Genomic DNA, 16867 nt, shown 5'->3' on the forward strand with positions numbered 1-16867 from the left:
GTTGGCACCGATAATGTAGGTGGACTTAATTTCAAAAATTTTTAATACAATTGGTTTTAGCACGCATTAATTTTTACTGCGATAACTAATGTGGAAAAAAAAAAATTGTATATACTGAAAATAAAAAAATATTTTAAGTATATGTAACTGTATAGGACTGAGTTTAAAAATTTTAAATTACTGTTAATAACTATTGATAATTATGACAGAAAGAACTTTATAATGCTTTTATAGTTTAGTTAACTATTAAATAAGTTAGCAATATTTTTAAATTGTCTTAATTTGTACTCCATATATTTTGGTAGATTGGAAAATATTTGTACAGTGCTATAAACAAAGTGAATTATGTATTGCTATAACAGGAGTGGAACATAACAGAACTGTAGTGAATTCGTTAACAGTGCCCAAGAGATGGAGTGAGATTTTCAGCACTCGTTGGAGATGGAACCGATGTTCTGAAAACATCGTAACATCGATGTGGATATCGATGGTCTTCCACCTCTAATTCTTGCTCCCATGCATTTTAACAACAAAAAAACCACAAAAGGTGAAATATGCAAGAGCTCAAGGTGTGTAGTATAAATATATGAGGAATACCTGGTGATCTCCACATAATGCATTCAAATTCCATTGCAGCAACGATTTGGGCGACCCCAATTGGCGGATGACTTGAAGCAGAAACAGGTGAGTGCCGTGTCGAAAAAGCGAGGCTATAAATAAAACCCATTAACTAACGTATAATGCATAACAAACCAGGTAATCCAGGATCGGTTGCTACAGAAGATTCTATTCTCCAAGCGCCTGCTGGTGGACCATGTAGAGGCACTGGAGCAATGCATGCAGGAGCTGCAGGCATCCTCCAATCCCGGGCGGCAGCTGCTGACCACGAGGAACGCCTGCCTGATATTGGGAGGCACTCTGCTGGAGCACCTGATAACCCCCAGGAGCATCCGGTATACGATGGTTCCATCCATCCTGATCACCGGCACCTTTGCTGCCTTGTGCGCCGTGAAAAGCGTCTTCGTTTGCCGGAATAAAATCGTGGAGCGAAAGTTGGAGCAACTGGTCAAAACGATCGATGAATTCGGCAACTGCATCCGGCGCAATATGACATACTTTCAGGAGATAATCATCATGAAGCAGGCCGAACTGATAGAGTAACTTAACAGATCTAATTGTAGAAAAATTTACTTCTTTAATCATAATCACCTGCAGATCACGTCAGATTGAGCGTGCTTGGGATTGCATAACGGCCGCCAAGGAAGTAACCGAGATTCTTTATGATGCCACCCGCAAACTGGAGACGGACTATCTGCTGCCGGCAAAATATGGAGCTTACTATGCGCCCATGGAGGAACTGCGAGAGTGCGAGTACTTCAAGAACAACGTCACGGACTACAGTCCCAAGCACATAAAGGTACATACAAATTATGGTACATTTTGCAGTTTAGGTTTAGCTTTTTATAACTAAGTTCAACGTTTATACATTGACTTATTAAATTAGTTTCTTGTATTCGATTTATCGGTTATTATTACAAGTACCTGAAACCACTTTGGTTATTCACAGTGCTATTGTCAATCGTTAATGACACACTTAAATGATAACCAAAAATCATATAACACCTTTGCAGTTATTAATCACTACTATAACTGAATGCGGTAATCCTTTTATTACTATCGTAATTCCATGTAAACAACAGATAATTGAGATACATTCGAAAACCAGCAGATTTTCTGTAACTTGATTGATTTTTTTAATCTAATATATAAAACCATTAACACCTTTAATTATGATTAAGCCTTTAGTATACCATAAAAACTATGCAAACGGCATCCGATTCCATATAACGAAACTGAATCTCTTTTTAGGACTTTCACAATATCTTCGCCTATGTGCAGTCACAGTATCTGCTCCGGCTGGCCCTCACCATTACCACACGTCCGTCGATCTCCCAGCTGAGCGAGGATCTCGTGAAGATCGACTGCCTGGTGCGGCAGTTGGTGCAGGAGGAGGAGCAGCACTTCAGCAATCTGGCGTTGGCCATGCAGAACAGGAAGCAAATGGAACTCGCCGAGTTGAATGCCAGTAAAACTGAGCAGCAGCGGAGTGGACCAATCGCTGTGCTGCAGCACTCCTCGCTGAAACTGAGCGCCTGCATGGTGGCCGTTGCCGGAGAATGCCAAGCTCTGGACGTGACCCTTCAACAACTCACTGCTACGGAGGCGGCGAACAGGAACAACTCCAAAGAACTGGTCGCAGTGGCCAATAATATGCATGGAATCGAAAATGCTTTGGCCATTTGTTGTGATGATTTCCAGCGCTTAATGCTGGTTTACAACAAGTTCCTGCACAGTCAGCTGGACTTGGAGGGGGATTTGCCCAAACCCAAGCAAGATCATCTAGATGATGAGTTCCCCGAGAGCATTCTGAGGGTGGAGTTCTCGCAGAATGTGGATGCACCCCAGCAGAAGGATGACTTCTATGCCTACATGTACGATGAAAACGAGGAGCATCAGTTTGAAGCAGAGCAGAATGCTCCATTTCCCTCGCCGGAAAAGGAACTGCTTAACTTCGAGAAGCGCATTACCAAGGGCAGATTTAAGCCCGTCCTCAAGCAGCTCAAGGATCGCATCGATCCCATTAGGCAGGTGATGTTGGAAAAGGAGCGGGAAGTCCTGGCCTCCAAGGGCATAAATGTAGATGAGCTCTTTGACAAAATCGAAAATATGGAGCGGCAGCAGGAGGACAATCGTCTAAAGGATGAAAATATATCTCCCACCCGCGATTCCTCCTCCAACTCAGATTCGGACTCTGCCGATGAGGAGGCCTTCAATCGACGCAGCAAACAGCACAAGGAGCGGGATAACTTTGCCGAAATGCGCCAATTTCTAGCCCAAAAGCAGGCCATCAACCTGTTTAAGTTACCACCACCACCTGTGGCCGCCGCCGAGGAAGAGCTGCTGGAAAGTGAATGCTAGAAGGATTGGCTTCTCTTTTCGTTGGTCACATGCCTGCTATCTCCGCTGCTCCGGGTATTATCTGTTTAAGCTTTTATCATTTATCGACCCAACCGGGGAGATAAACCGCGCGCCAAGCGACGCCACTTCACCCTGAACACCATATCCTGCCTTTCGGTTGTTTCTCTGTTTGTTTCCTAGCTATTTTTAAAACTCGATAAAGTTGCAAGCAAAAAATAAAGGGTTTAAGTAGACAAAGCAAGAAATTGCACATGTGAGACTAAGTTATGAAAAGGCACGGTCCTTTTGATATATATTTTTTTTTTTTTGACATTTTGTCAAATATGAATTTTCTTACTTAAACTTTATAAAAGCATTCATAAACCAATTTAAAACCTTTTAAAAACATATGTATTTTATTTTCAGAAACGATGTGAAAGTTATTCTTAAACTTTAAAGTTAATTTTTTTTTTCAATCTGTAAATGAATTTCCCATAAGCATATAATCTTTATTTCACTGTTCAGTCCTTACACAAAAATATAGACCAATAAAAATTATAAAAAAAATTAATGTGCTTGCCTTAAATCAACTTTCAAATACCCACATATCTTTCAGACAATCATCTTCACCCATACACAATGGTATATACTTTGAAATGTATTTTAAAAATGTTTTATTACACACTAATGTTCGAAACTTAAGTACAATACAAACATCGATGGCAGCACTAAATACTAAAGGGTTAGTTTCGGGGACTGGGGTTAGGATTAGGAGGATTAGCTCAATGGTGGGAACTAATACAGGGGACACTTATATACAGGATAGCACGCACAGGAAGTCTTTTTCGGTTGGGTTCGCAACACTGTCGTGGACATCTTTGGCTCGAAACTTGTGCAGCTAGCTCGGAATTGGAACCGAATTAGGATTTTTATACCGTGTTTAGGCATTGGCAGCACCCGTGGTTACCCCACTGCTGCTCTCGGCATGGACATTCTTGAATTTACTGGCCACCGAGGCGGGCTGCAGCTGCGAGATTTGCGACAGATTGCTACCCCTTACGCTGGTGTACCGGATGGGCTGTATCCCGTAATCGCTGCCCTTCAGCCGTCGGCGCACACAAACCACAACGAATCCGATCACCAGGCCGATCACCAGCACCACACTGGCTATGATGGCGGTGAGTATGATATAGCGACGTCGCAGGAATCGCGGTGGCTCCTCGTCCACCTCACGATACTTCTTTGGTATCACCATCTTGCAGATCCGTTCGGCTGTCAAATTGGAAAGCGGCGATCCAGCCAGCAGATATGGGGTTTCACAGCGTGCCTCTGTTCCATCTGTTTCCCGTTCGATGTGCGCGATCCCTAATGTCTCTAGGGTTTTGAAGAGATCGCAGTTGCAATTCCAAGGATTTCCGACAATGTTCAAGCGGCGAAGACGTGACCAGGGCTCAGTATTGCCGGTGGCATTAGTAGAATTGCTGCTGCCAGAGCTGGTGATATTCAAAACCAAACCGCTTAATGCATTCCTGGACAAATCCAACTCCAATAAATGTCGACTTTCTAGCAGATCCGCCAACTCAAAGCGCTCTAGCTTGGAATTTCTGGAGCAATCTAACTGCTCCAAGGCAGGCAATCTGAGGGCTCCCTTTTCTAGACTTCGCAGAGATGGCATGCCACTGATGTTCAGACGTTTCAAGGAAACCAAGCCCTGGAAACTATTCTCCTTCAAGCTGGGAAAGGGATTTTCAGCCAGATTCAGTTGAACCAACGAGTTGCCCAACTGCTGAAAACTTGCTGGGATCCCAGTAAACTCATTTCCGGATACATCCAGGGTACGGAGGTTTTTCAACTTTAGAAAAAGACCCGCTGGCAGAGACTTCAAGCCATTGTGGGAGAGATCCAGGCGCTCCAGAGTGACTACTGATGCCACGGCCGCTGTGGTGGCTTCATCCAGGGGAGTCAGTTTATTGTAGGCCAAATTCAACGAGGTCAAATGTGGAGTATGCTCGAAGAGTCGACGATCCAGTCGAGCAATTTTGTTGTGACTCAAGTCCAGATCACGCAAACCAATAGGTTCGTAGCGAGTGTTCCGAAAAGGACCTCTGAAGAGATCCGGAACTAGGGCGTCATCGGATAGCTCATTCCAGCTGAGGTAGAGGGCCTCCACATTCGGGACGTCCATGAAGAGAGGACTCTGCAGATCCTGGATACCACAGTGCCGGCAGGAGAATGTCAAGCTGGCATTTGTGGCCGGCAGCTGTTGGAGCAACTTGATATTGTTGCCCGAGAACGTGGCCACAATCTCCGTAGAAGCTACAGTCGCTATCGCCTGGCTACCAAACTCCGCTGGCCATCTGGCCAGGATGTGCTCGAACTTTTGCAGCGCGCAGTCCAAGTTAAAGTTTGTCCGATTGTTAACCTGGCTGGAGCCGCATGTACAAGTCTGGCAGATATTGGTCACTGGTTGGTAAGGAATGTCTTCGTGCTGACCCTGAACTCCAGTGGCCAGGAGCAGCACTGTTATCGCAAGGAACTGAAAAAAAAATTGTTAATATAACTTAGTCTTTAATATATAAATTATATAAGCACAAAGTAAATTTAACATACATAGGCATATAAAGTAAACCATTATTTTAAATATTTAGTTCCGAGAAGCCAAATCAAAATATTTTTCTGTATATGTATACAGATGCTTTCTGTTTCTATTAACATCTGTTGTAATGATTACAAATGCATTCCTTTATATTTACGATATAAAACCACAGCTATACAAAAGTTCTTAATTATTATAAACTACATATGATTATTGTATAAGCTTTTTACTATAAATATATAATCAATAAGTATTGTTTTCTGAAATTATTAGGTGATTAATTTGATATAGGACAGGCTTTTGACCGATTCATAATTCTGAAATCTATGTATATATTTTGTAAAATGATAAAAGAGAAAGACATTTAAGGGTGCTGATTAGCTACTGAGATTATAACTTTTCTCGGAAAAGCAACTTGAGTAATTTGCACGTGTCGTTGTCCCTTGAGAATTTGTCTACAGTTTTCATTTCAGTGACCATGGGACGGGGTATTGTATATCTGCTGTTGATTTTCAGCTGATTCTCGTATGTCACGATTATACCTAAATACAAGTGTTCAGACAGACGAAAGTACTTTTAAATACCAGTAAGGTTGGCGACATGTATCAAATTGAATGGTTGAAATCAAGGTGTCTGAAAGCCGAGATTTTTTTGTCCAGAATTTTAAATAGATCTTCTTTTCTTCGAAGAAAAATCCGAGTCGAAACCTTATCGGCAAACTAATTTGCTAATAACCTATATACATTTAATTGATTGCATACATTCTAACGAAGTTAAAATGTATGGCAGGGTTAAAGTAAACAAGATTATTTACTCAACCTTAAACTAAATGCATTTTATAAAAATCAATCATTACACAAAAAAAACGAAGTAAAGTATCTTGATGTCGTGATCGGTAGGTTTAATACAAACGTCGCCAAAACAATAACAATATATTTCACTTTAAGGTATTTTGAAATAGATGAAATCTAGTAAGATAACAATGAGAATATTATTTCGTTTGTCCATATCTTTTATAGAGGCATCTAATAGTGGTTGGCTTCTGTAATCCTTAAAAATTGTTCCTCTTCAAGGACCCTAATCATCAGCAAATCAAGTATAATATCCTCGGCTTTGGCAATCAAACAAAAGGAATATGCGATTTCGGCCATTTTTCTCCAACGTTCTGCACTCTTCCTCATTTTTTTCTTATTAGTTTTGTAATATATTGAGATTTTTGAGAAAACATTTCCAACTTGCTTCGCTGAAGGAAAACTCAAAACTGAAGGTTAATACTTAAAGTTTTTCTCTCATGTATCACAAAACTCAAAACTAGAGGGTGATTATTTGGAATTCTCTATGGAAAACAATCGTGACTAATTTGATTGACTCATGTTACGTTTGATAACCTATGACATCCTGTACATTTCTGGCTGAATTGGGTGTCCGGAAGGGGGAATCAATGTGCTTCATAAAAAGGTCCCCCCGCATTTTAACACTTTCAGGGAACAGCTCCATTGAAAGTACTCTCTGATCCCACTATCTGACCCAAAAGTATGTGCGATAAGATAAACGATATTGTTTTGTAAAAGGTGAAATATTTACTCACCAATAACAGAAATTTTTGCTTCATTATGGAACAGCCTTCGGTTTTTGGTTTTGGAGTTCACTCTATTTAGCCTTGATAAAATTGTTTTAGTAACTAATCTTGTTTAAAATCAACTTCTCGTGCTTGGTTTTTATTTTTCCTTGTTATTGTTTTTAAAAAATTGTTCCGCAGCACTGAGCGATCCGGCTGCTTTTCCTCGGAATATAGAACTAAATTAATGATTCAAGCCGCCATGGACTGTTGGCATTATTTGTTTTGATTAGACGACATCGGAGAGAGAAAGAGAGCCTCTCTTCGATTCTCTGTAACTCTCGGGTTCCGTCTTAGTTCTCCGATTCTCTCGGAAGTGTTTATCTGAACGATCATTTAAGTAAAAGTGAATTCTAATTGAGTCATCGACTGGGGTCTTCTGTCTTTGGACTCTCCCAACCCCTTTCTTTCCATCTACCTCTTTGCAAGGTCGTTTACGTTGCTTTTCTTGCTTTCATGGCCAGCTAATTTCTTTCAAGCCAAACCCAATTTGGTTAAAGTGCAATCGCTCTCCAAATATACAAAATATATACAGTCTAACATCCCATGACTGAAATTTCAGTGATCCTATTTAAACATTAACATTTTTTTGTAATATAATTTCCTCAGGCTAACACCAACTTAATGGGTAATGCAAGTAAAATATTTTTTAAGACTATTGATTTTAAAGTATACACTAGTGCAAATTAAAATTTTAAAATTATTAATTTGAATACAATTTTTAAAAATGACACAAAATGACGACGAAATTTCAAACACTAATCTAAATACAAAAAATTTTTTATACATCCAGTGATTAAAACGTGAGTAAAGATTTCCGTTTATAGACGTTAGACTGTATTTTTAGCTTCGAGTAGATTATTCTGAGATAAGATAACACTTTGTCTCTCGATGTGGCAACAAATGGCGTCGGAGCCCAAAAAACGGACCAGACCATTCCACCCGTTGACTCAACTGTGGGGCTGTGTCTTAAACCCACTTTTGATTCACTGGCCAAAGAGCCAATTAGATGCGATCGCAATTGCAAGTGTCACTTGGTTTCATTGAACTTGCTGACGGCTGGAGTCGAGAATCAAGAATCGAGAGCAAATAATGGGGAATTGAGAATTGAGCTGTTCGCAGCTGCCGTCGATGAGAAAGGCAAACAAGAAATGTTTGTGGCTCTGGAATTGGTTGCATAAACAAAACACTGCGGCAGATCGCACAAAAGGACGGACGAACTGAGACGACGAAAGTCAACCAGACACACTTGTGAGTCACGATCGTATTGGAGGCAAGAACAGTGGAATTTAAATTTAAATTTGAATTTAAATTCATTTAATTTAAAGCAACCAGTAAATGAAATCTAGAAGAATAATCTGGTGTTTATTCACAGAGTTTGAAACCGAATTGGTAAAAATTCGAGTTTTTAAAGATTCTGTCTAAAGATTTCTAAAAAACATTTTTTTACAGATTTGTTTAGGGGTAATAACATTTACTTGACTGTTTATTAAAAATAAAGAAATGTAATCATGCTTGATCCCTGATATTTCTCTAAGAAGTAAACTTTTCTATTATACTTACAAAGTCAATTAAAAATTTGTATTATAAGCAAAGTGTTTATACATTTTTGTCACACTGTACCGCCCTAACAAAATGGTTTTTGGGGCATATTAAACTATGAAGTTTGACAGCAAAAAAACTAGCACAAAGTTTAAAGGCACACAGCCTCAAGTAATGGAAGAGAAAATAATACATTTACATTTTATTAACAGTAATCTACAACATAGGAAAAAAAAATAACTAAGAAAACCTCTCCATTTCAAATGTCTGAATGAATATTTAAATACTGAAACTAAACATTTAAGTTTGATTCCAATTTATTCTATGAAAAATTGCATTTTACACCTTTAAAATAAAACAAAAGTGGCTGAAGAAAATATTTTTCTTGCAAAACTCCTTATCCGATGTCTACTGTAGACGTTCTCTCAAGAGATTTAATCTCTTTCGCCTCTCCTCCAATTGGTTTTCTTTTAACAAGCCGCAGGGGTAGGAGGACTTGGAGGGAGTACATCCGTGGCAGAGTTCCATGTGCTTTTTGGTCGTTAGGCTGTGTTTAATTTAATGATTAAGCCTTTTTTGCATATTCCGTGAACTGCACGCGACCCAACCGCACACACAATAAAAACAAATGCGCAACGAGTGCAAATGAAACCCGTTTGTGTTGCTGCGGTTACTGCTAATGTTGCTGCTGTTGCACTTTTGCAGCTGCTTGGGGAATGATGCTCATCCTCGTCTCAGAAAACACGCGCGAAGGCTGAAACCGAAAGCGGAAACCGAAACCGAAACCCTGCGAAGAAGAACCAGCGAACGATCTCTACCTGCCTGCCGCTCGAATCGAACTGAGCACTGAACAAATGCTGAAACTGGAAATTTGCTGCTGGATCGAGATTCCCGTTCCCGTTCCCACAAAATGGACACAGTGCTCCCCCCGAAAAGAAAACCGGTCGGGGGCTCACTGGCCGAATTTGAAACCGAGACTGTGGCACATTGTTTATGCCACACAGTGCTTTTTGATGGGGGCAATATTAATGGCTGCCAGCTGCACTTCTCCAAATGTCAACCGGAAATGGGAGCCAACTCAAGTCCACAAGTCGTGCCGAAGTAATTTCCTTGGCGGTAATTACAAACAAGAATTGAGTGGTTAGAAACAAATATTTATACGAAACAAGGTAACCGAAAAACTGAGCTTATCTAGAATGCATATAGTAGTCGATGGCCGTGGAGAAGGCAGCGAATCCCAGGCCGCCGATGACGCCCGCCTTGATGCCAGCCCGCAGGCCAATCAGTCCGCCGGTGATGCCTCCGGCGTAGGTGCCATTCTTCCAGTCCGTCACTCCCCGATGCTACAGAATCAGAAAGGAATAACTGAATTAAAAACATTGTTCTCAAATTAATGTAAGCAGGTGGACTCACACTCTCGATGGTGCACTCTACGGCGGAGAATACACATCCAATCAACGCGAAATTCTTCGCATAGGAGTGGGTGGTGGCCCGCATTTCACGGAATACCTCCCGGGCCGTCTGCTTCTTCTCATTCGCAAAGGGATCGGCCATGCTGGGATTTACGGAGGCGCTGAACAAACCCAATGCTGCTCCCAAACCATAGCCTGCAAGGAATATTTGATTTATTGTTAATTTAGAATTATCAAGTTTTTACAAAATTTATATTATTTTTAATTAGGCAATATACAAAGCAAATAAACATATACGATAATGCAAGTTAAAGTTAAATATTATATATATTTAATGGGAGTATAATTACAAGTATCCTTCGATCATTGTTTAATTAATGGTACTTTTTTTTTAATATAAATTATTTAAAAGAAAATTTGTAGAATGTGTTTATAGGTAGCCTATAAAATGATCCTTGTGTAACTGAAAACTACCTAGCCACATTTTGTTTTTTTTCGTCTTATAAAAATATAGATTTTTAGATTTAGATGTGATAGTTTTTAATTTTTAATTAAATATCTTACTTGACAACAAAAAAACAGCCAAAGTTTAATATATTGGAAATAATGGTTAGGTTTAAGCCAATATAAAAACAAATATTTTACACATAAACAACAATTCTGAAATACAGTTTAAATTGATATTTAAAAAAAAAAACAGAAGCGAAAAAATGAAAATACCAATGTTTTGAAAGAATCTATTGTGAAGTGGGTAAAGTGGAACTGATACTGAATGTGCTTTTAAGGGATCAAGAAATATGTAAACCCACCCATAACACAGGCCATGGCGCACTTGAATCCGCAGCTCTCCACCGCCGTCTCGATATACTTCTCCTCGTTGGTCTTGATCTTCACCGGGCCGTTGCTCTTGGGGATTACGATGTTCTCGCGGTAGTGCTGCATGTTGCCCACGTATTGCAGGGCCATCCTGTCCAGATCCGCATCTCCGAACATCCTGGGCGCCGCCGACTCATTGTTCCCGGCGTTGGGCAGCACAGACATCTCTGCCAAGGCTATTCTAACGGAATTCCAATTCAGAAAAGCGGATTTTGCTACAAATCAAACGTGTTGGGTAAAAAACAGAAATTATTATCACATCGCCGAACAGCTGTTTTCCAGGGCTGGATTTCAATTCGATATCGATAGGCAGAAAAATACTAGAAATTGTTGTCAATGAAAACTGTTATTGGCGGGGAAGTCCCTTTGATAAATTTATTTATATTATTTTTCCAACAAAGGAAAACCACGCTTCATTTAGTTTACAAATAAAAAATTGGGTATTACCCATCATATTTTTTTTCATGAACAATTAATTTATGATCATCGCCATTTTTTAAGCGAATGTAACATCTTTTATAAATTTAGAAAATTTTTAACTTTACTTTTAATTTTAACAATTAATAATCAAATTATACAAATAATTATTATTATTATAAAAATAAGTGTAAAACGCTTTCCAAAAAAAAAATGATTGTGATTGGATAAAGGAGGTAATTATAACATCAACAATTCCCATTAACTATTTATTCAAAATGTTGCACAGTGTTACTGTTACCACCAAGGAACAATGCGCAATAATTATATAAGATGCACACAAATTTATTTTTGTATATTAGTGAAAATAGAAAATTACAAATGGAGCGTAATCAAGTAAGATTTTGTACCGCCATACTGGATACGCGCTTCTCGTGCTCCAAATTGTAAATGTGTTTGGTCAGCTCGAAACAGTTCACCTTCATGGCCTGGATGTGGCTGCGCCGAGCCTCGATGTCGGCCATGCACTTGTCGAAGTCGTACATCAGGCCCACCTTGAATAGCAGCCCGCCCTTGGCCTCCAGCTTGGTCCGCTGGGACTTCAGCTTGGCGTGCTCCAACTGGAGACGGGTCAGCTCCTTGCGCAGCCGGTTCCGCCGCTCAAACCGATCCGCGAACTCGTGCTTGGCCTTCTGCAGCATATAGGCGATCATGTCCCGCTTCTCCCTGATGCACGTCTCCTCGATCATCGACTTCTTGTAGTTAGACTGCATGACCGCCACATCCTTGCACTTTTCTGCGGAATGATAAGTTAAAACTTTCCCTTTAACTGATAAACTATACCATCTATTTTATTGGATAATAGTTACTAATTTAACGGTGACCTTATTTTCCCATTTTGTATTTTAATTAATTATCTTTATTGGCGTATTTGGTTAAATACTGTTTTTAATTCTATTTCTATATATGTTTAAATAAAAACGTTATGTACAATACGCTTTTAAGTGTACCTCCATATATGTAAATATATAGACCACAAAACTCACCCTCTAATTGTTTGCCCAATTGAATAATGGATTCGTTGGCGCACAGCATTTGAGAAATTGTCAATGTGTCGGTGACCCTCTCAAAATTAGTTACTTTCTGTGGAAGATAAACAAATGATTTTTCTTTTCGTTGAAGCATTCAAATTATTGTCTGGATATGATATAACAAACATGATTATTACTCTATCGCTTATCTCTTATTTCTTTGCTAAGCAAGTTATTATATTAGTTTTCCGATGGAATACAACATTACTTTAAAAAGTTAACTATACTGTATTTCTATTTAAAATAACTCTGTAAATAACCTGTAAATTGTTTCTAAGCCCTAAATTATTTGTATACCCACCTCATCTGTAAATGCCAGATTATGGAGGTTGAGGTTGAGCTCGTAGCGCATCTGGCTGATCTGGTTGCGGAGGTCCTGCATGCGCCTGAGATCGTTGTCCAGGGCGCGCTTCAGCCGATCCATGTCCCGGTGGATGAGGGTCTTCCGCATGAATCCCTCCAGGATCTGCTCCTCATTGAATGCGAGCACGGCCAGCGAGTTGAGCTCCATCATCGCGCGGGATGTGCTATGTCCGTACTTGATCTTGATCAACTTCACCCGTTCCACCAGGCTGTCGACCACGTTGAGGGCGTTCCTGTAGCGCATGAACTCCTGATAAGCATCCTCTGGCGGCAGCACCTGAAAATTGTTGAACTTGCGAATGCGTCGGAAGTAGTCGCAGACGACATTGTTCAGCATCAAGTTGTGGTGCCTCTCCAGGTTGTACTCGTCCACCAGGCGTTGCAACTCCACCAGCATCTTACCCTTGTCCAGCTTTAGCTCCTTGTTCTTCTCGTTGTTCTCGGCATTGGCCACCACGGTGGAGATGAGGTTCTCCAGGAAATCGGCAGTGAGGCGATACCAGAAGGGCTCCTCGACCGGGACCGCCACTTCCGGCTGGACATCGATCTCCGCTTCCACGGCCACGGTGAACATGGCCATGGTGTCCACCTCCTCACCAATGACTACTTGCTTCGGCCCCGTACCCTGCTCTTCGGGCAGGTCGTCCATCATTACCGAGCCGCTGTCTTCATCGGACCCGTCCACCGTTACTGCGGCAGTGCTGGCATCCCGTTCGGAAGTCGAGGATTTCGACTCGTCCTCTTCCGGATTTTCCGTACCCCCCACAAAGTTTCCGGCGTCTGGCGAGGAATAGGATATCTTCTGGACTTCTGGCTCGGGTTCGGGTTCCGGTTCTGGCTCCGGATCGAGTGATAGGTCCGAGATGCTGGGCAAGCTTTCGAACTCGCGGAGAAACTCGCCCTTCAAGGACATCCCCAACCTTGGTCGAGGCGTTTCCACGCTGGCATCAGAATCCAAATCCATATCCTCCTCCATAAGCTCCAACTCCTCGTCCGGCGTTGGTACCCTTTCATTGAGGATGAGCTTTATATCTTCGAAGTCATCAGCGGACTCTTCGCCACCGGACTCCAACGATTGGTACGCCTGAACGGAATCTCTTTGGAAATCCTCCTTCGGCTCATCATCGTGCTCCTCCTCTTCGAGTTTCACGGGCACTGCCGGAGTAGCCGGTGTTAACTCCGCTTTTTCTGCCTTGTCCTTTTCGAGCATTTTCTTCACTTTAAGGAGCTTTTCGCGCTTTCGATCCTCGGCGGATATGGGACCCTTGGGCTTGGCCAGTGGTGGCTCCCCTTCCCTTGGGACTTCACCATCGACGGTCGGCTCCGCCGATTCCCTTCTCCCCCTTCTATTTCCCCAGTGGGCTCCGCTTCATCACCCTCACCTTGGATTTCTGCTGCCTCCTCAACAACAGTGGTCACCACTTCAGATACCTCCTCTGCAGCTGTAGCCTGCTCTGCAGCTGGAGCCTCCTCTGCAACTGGAGCCTCCTCAACAGGATTTTCTGGCGGTATCGCCTCGGGGGGATTCTCAGCCATCTCTGTATGCTTAAGATTGTTGGACAAAACTTAAAATATATATATTTGTATAGTTGCTTCTTGGTTTTTTTTCTTTTTGTTGTCTGCTTTGTCTGTCTAAAACTATTTATTACTGCCTGATACTAAGTTCATTGGCTGCTGGGCTCGTCTTAAATAGTAATTTTTATTGCTATCACAAGTTAATCATACACATATACCGTCGGGGAAAACAAACGAAAATTGCAGTAAAGGAGTTGTAATGGAGTTGAATCCCAGCTCTATCTTTGGCCAATCGGGAACGGCAAGGCGCTAGTTGAAGGCATAGAGCAGCAGCAAGATCACACAGAAGCCGATCACTGCCCCCAGGATCAGCGAATCGCGTCGTTTTTTGATATTGATGCGCTGAATGAGACTGCAAAATACAAAAAAGTTTCATTATTAATAATCGGTAATATATTCGATATTGCATTTGTCATTCTTAGCAAAAGTCTTAATAGCAAGCATCACAATGGGTTATTTAATATTTATATATGTATACACTCGTAAAAGGAAGAGTCGTTAATAAAGATAAACTCAACTTGATAAATAACAAAAGCAGTTCGGTCTTTACAAAATAAATGTGTATGGTTTTGGGGGAAAAACTCTATAATAATACTATATATACTACAGAATCAACAATCTACTGAAAGACTGGATGATTTCTCAAGCGTTGGACTATACAGAAACCCCAATCTATATGACTTATATAAAAAATACACTATATTTAATAGTATAAGCGGATATGCATGGAATTTTAGGAAGATTATTTTATATACCATATACAATATCTTTCATTCTAACCTGGATATGAGAGGGAATCGATTGGAGATGTCGTTAAAGCGGGTCTGCAGCCGCTTGAAGGCCTGTCGCTGGGCGTGCAGATGGTCACGCGTCTCGATGGCGATGTTGATCTGGTCGTTCACCAGGTGACTGGCGCTGCTCAGGTGGCCGCTCTCCTTCAGGTACATTTCCCGCCGGCTCAGGCCCGAGATGGAGGGACTGCCGGAGCTGGTGGCCAACCCAGAGCCACGGAGCAGCTCCTCGCGCTCGATGCGCATCGTGTGGTTGGCGCAGATCTTGTTAAACTCCTGCCTGTAGCCCTGCAGGATCTCTCGATGCCTCTGCAGCGTGTGCATGGCGGCAGCTCCCGAGGCGGGCAGGTCCGACATGGACTCGTTTAGCGAGGATAACTGAAATTAAAATAATCGATGAAGGGATCTTTGTAATCTTATTTAAAATTCCAAATAAAAGATACTTTCTAGCACACTAATTAATATATTTATAAGGAGACTTATATTTACTATTTTTGATTTTAAGATTTGTCAAATCTCTTAATATTTTTATCATTTATTTTTAAAAAGTTTGGAGCTGACTATAACCCTTTTTTCTGCGGATCATATAGTTCGGTAGATGATTCATAATTTTCTGTAGTTTGTATCTATGCCGTAAATATTTATCATTGCTGTTATCTATTAAATTATGTAATGTTGTCAATTTAATCAACAAACAAACAAAATACGATGTAATTGGCAATATTTTAACTTAATTTTTTTTCTCACAATCAAGATGGTAAAATAGTTTAAGGATGAGATAAAATAATGGGTCATTAATCAAAATATCAAAAGTTGCGGGAAATACACACGATTTACGTACAAATCTTGATGAGGAAGAACCGAGCAAAAGCTTTATGGAATTGCTTGAATTAAATATACATTTTACGAAAACAATAATTTGAATGTAAGATTCGTGGCAATTTGCTGTACGGTAGAACCAGGCTATTCAACTTTAGTCTTAATCTGAGAACTATGGAAATATAGAGGGAAATTAGTCTTTGTTTATGGTTCTGCCGGGTACTATGTATAAATGGTTAATTAAATTGTGTGGGTAACTGAATCAAGATATTTGCTTTGGGTTTGACCCCATCTCCACCCTATGACTAATGACATGTCACACCTTCTCCAGCATCTGCTCGATCTCCTCCGACAGCGAATCGAAGACGTGCTCGCCCAGGAGCGGTGATGTGTCCACGCCCCCTAGGGCTCCACTGCCGCCTCCTCCGCTGCCTGCTCCGATTTTGCTGAATGCCACCAGCTTTAGGTCGATTTCGTTCTCCAGACTCCTCGCCTGCTTCCGCAGCACTGTGTGGGGGATCGGGGGACGGGATTAGTCAAGGATGAGTTTACCAGGTACACCTATAGCTTACCATCGTAGCTAGATCCTCCCATTTGTCCAAAATAGTTTTCCTTTATTTGTTCGACTTTCGTGTGGCAATCAGTGTGACCAGATTGGGCGGGGCGAATTAGACAACGATGTCAGTTTATCCAAGATAAAACGGCTTTTTAAATTGTAACTGCGGATTTTTTACACTGTTTCGTTCCAAACATAATTACATACAAATCCATCAAATCGTAAGCTCTTAATAATGCTACTGTTAAGAAAA

The 16867-nt window shown here is 41.0% G+C and overlaps 6 protein-coding genes across 6 annotated transcripts; 1 reads left to right on the forward strand and 5 right to left on the reverse strand.

The window, feature by feature from the left end:
- Window positions 1-463: 463 nt before the first annotated feature.
- LOC108037175 lies at window positions 464-3508 on the forward strand. Its single transcript, XM_017113694.2, has 5 exons — window positions 464-569; window positions 637-684; window positions 757-1157; window positions 1216-1417; window positions 1870-3508. Exons 1-5 carry the CDS (start codon window positions 555-557, stop codon window positions 2977-2979), a joined length of 1776 nt encoding a protein of 591 aa, XP_016969183.1. The 5' UTR covers window positions 464-554; the 3' UTR covers window positions 2980-3508.
- A 97-nt stretch (window positions 3509-3605) lies between these two features.
- Window positions 3606-7692, reverse strand: LOC108037168 (chondroadherin). Its single transcript, XM_044459063.1, has 2 exons — window positions 7143-7692; window positions 3606-5494 (listed from the first exon to the last, which is right to left on the reverse strand). Exons 1-2 carry the CDS (start codon window positions 7164-7166, stop codon window positions 3899-3901), a joined length of 1620 nt encoding a protein of 539 aa, XP_044314998.1. The 5' UTR covers window positions 7167-7692; the 3' UTR covers window positions 3606-3898.
- LOC123037583 lies at window positions 6431-7133 on the reverse strand. Its single transcript, XM_044459064.1, has one exon. The coding sequence runs from the start codon at window positions 6733-6735 to the stop codon at window positions 6580-6582; it is 156 nt and encodes a 51-aa protein (XP_044314999.1). The 5' UTR covers window positions 6736-7133; the 3' UTR covers window positions 6431-6579.
- A 2155-nt stretch (window positions 7693-9847) lies between the features above and the next one.
- On the reverse strand, window positions 9848-11285 carry LOC108037176 (mitochondrial import inner membrane translocase subunit Tim22). Its single transcript, XM_017113695.1, has 3 exons — window positions 10936-11285; window positions 10128-10321; window positions 9848-10057 (listed from the first exon to the last, which is right to left on the reverse strand). The coding sequence occupies exons 1-3, from the start codon at window positions 11165-11167 to the stop codon at window positions 9902-9904; spliced, it is 582 nt and encodes a 193-aa protein (XP_016969184.1). The 5' UTR covers window positions 11168-11285; the 3' UTR covers window positions 9848-9901.
- Window positions 11286-11743: 458 nt separating this feature from the next.
- LOC108037171 lies at window positions 11744-14129 on the reverse strand. Its single transcript, XM_017113686.2, has 3 exons — window positions 12812-14129; window positions 12466-12562; window positions 11744-12215 (listed from the first exon to the last, which is right to left on the reverse strand). Exons 1-3 carry the CDS (start codon window positions 14081-14083, stop codon window positions 11812-11814), a joined length of 1773 nt encoding a protein of 590 aa, XP_016969175.2. The 5' UTR covers window positions 14084-14129; the 3' UTR covers window positions 11744-11811.
- Window positions 14130-14553: 424 nt separating this feature from the next.
- Window positions 14554-16725, reverse strand: LOC108037174 (Golgi SNAP receptor complex member 1). Its single transcript, XM_017113691.2, has 4 exons — window positions 16631-16725; window positions 16381-16565; window positions 15229-15617; window positions 14554-14800 (listed from the first exon to the last, which is right to left on the reverse strand). Exons 1-4 carry the CDS (start codon window positions 16650-16652, stop codon window positions 14698-14700), a joined length of 699 nt encoding a protein of 232 aa, XP_016969180.1. The 5' UTR covers window positions 16653-16725; the 3' UTR covers window positions 14554-14697.
- Between the last annotated feature and the right edge of the window lie 142 nt (window positions 16726-16867).

This window comes from Drosophila rhopaloa, unplaced genomic scaffold (assembly GCF_018152115.1).
Source record: "Drosophila rhopaloa isolate 14029-0021.01 unplaced genomic scaffold, ASM1815211v1 contig_178, whole genome shotgun sequence".
NCBI lineage: Eukaryota > Metazoa > Arthropoda > Insecta > Diptera > Drosophilidae > Drosophila > Drosophila rhopaloa.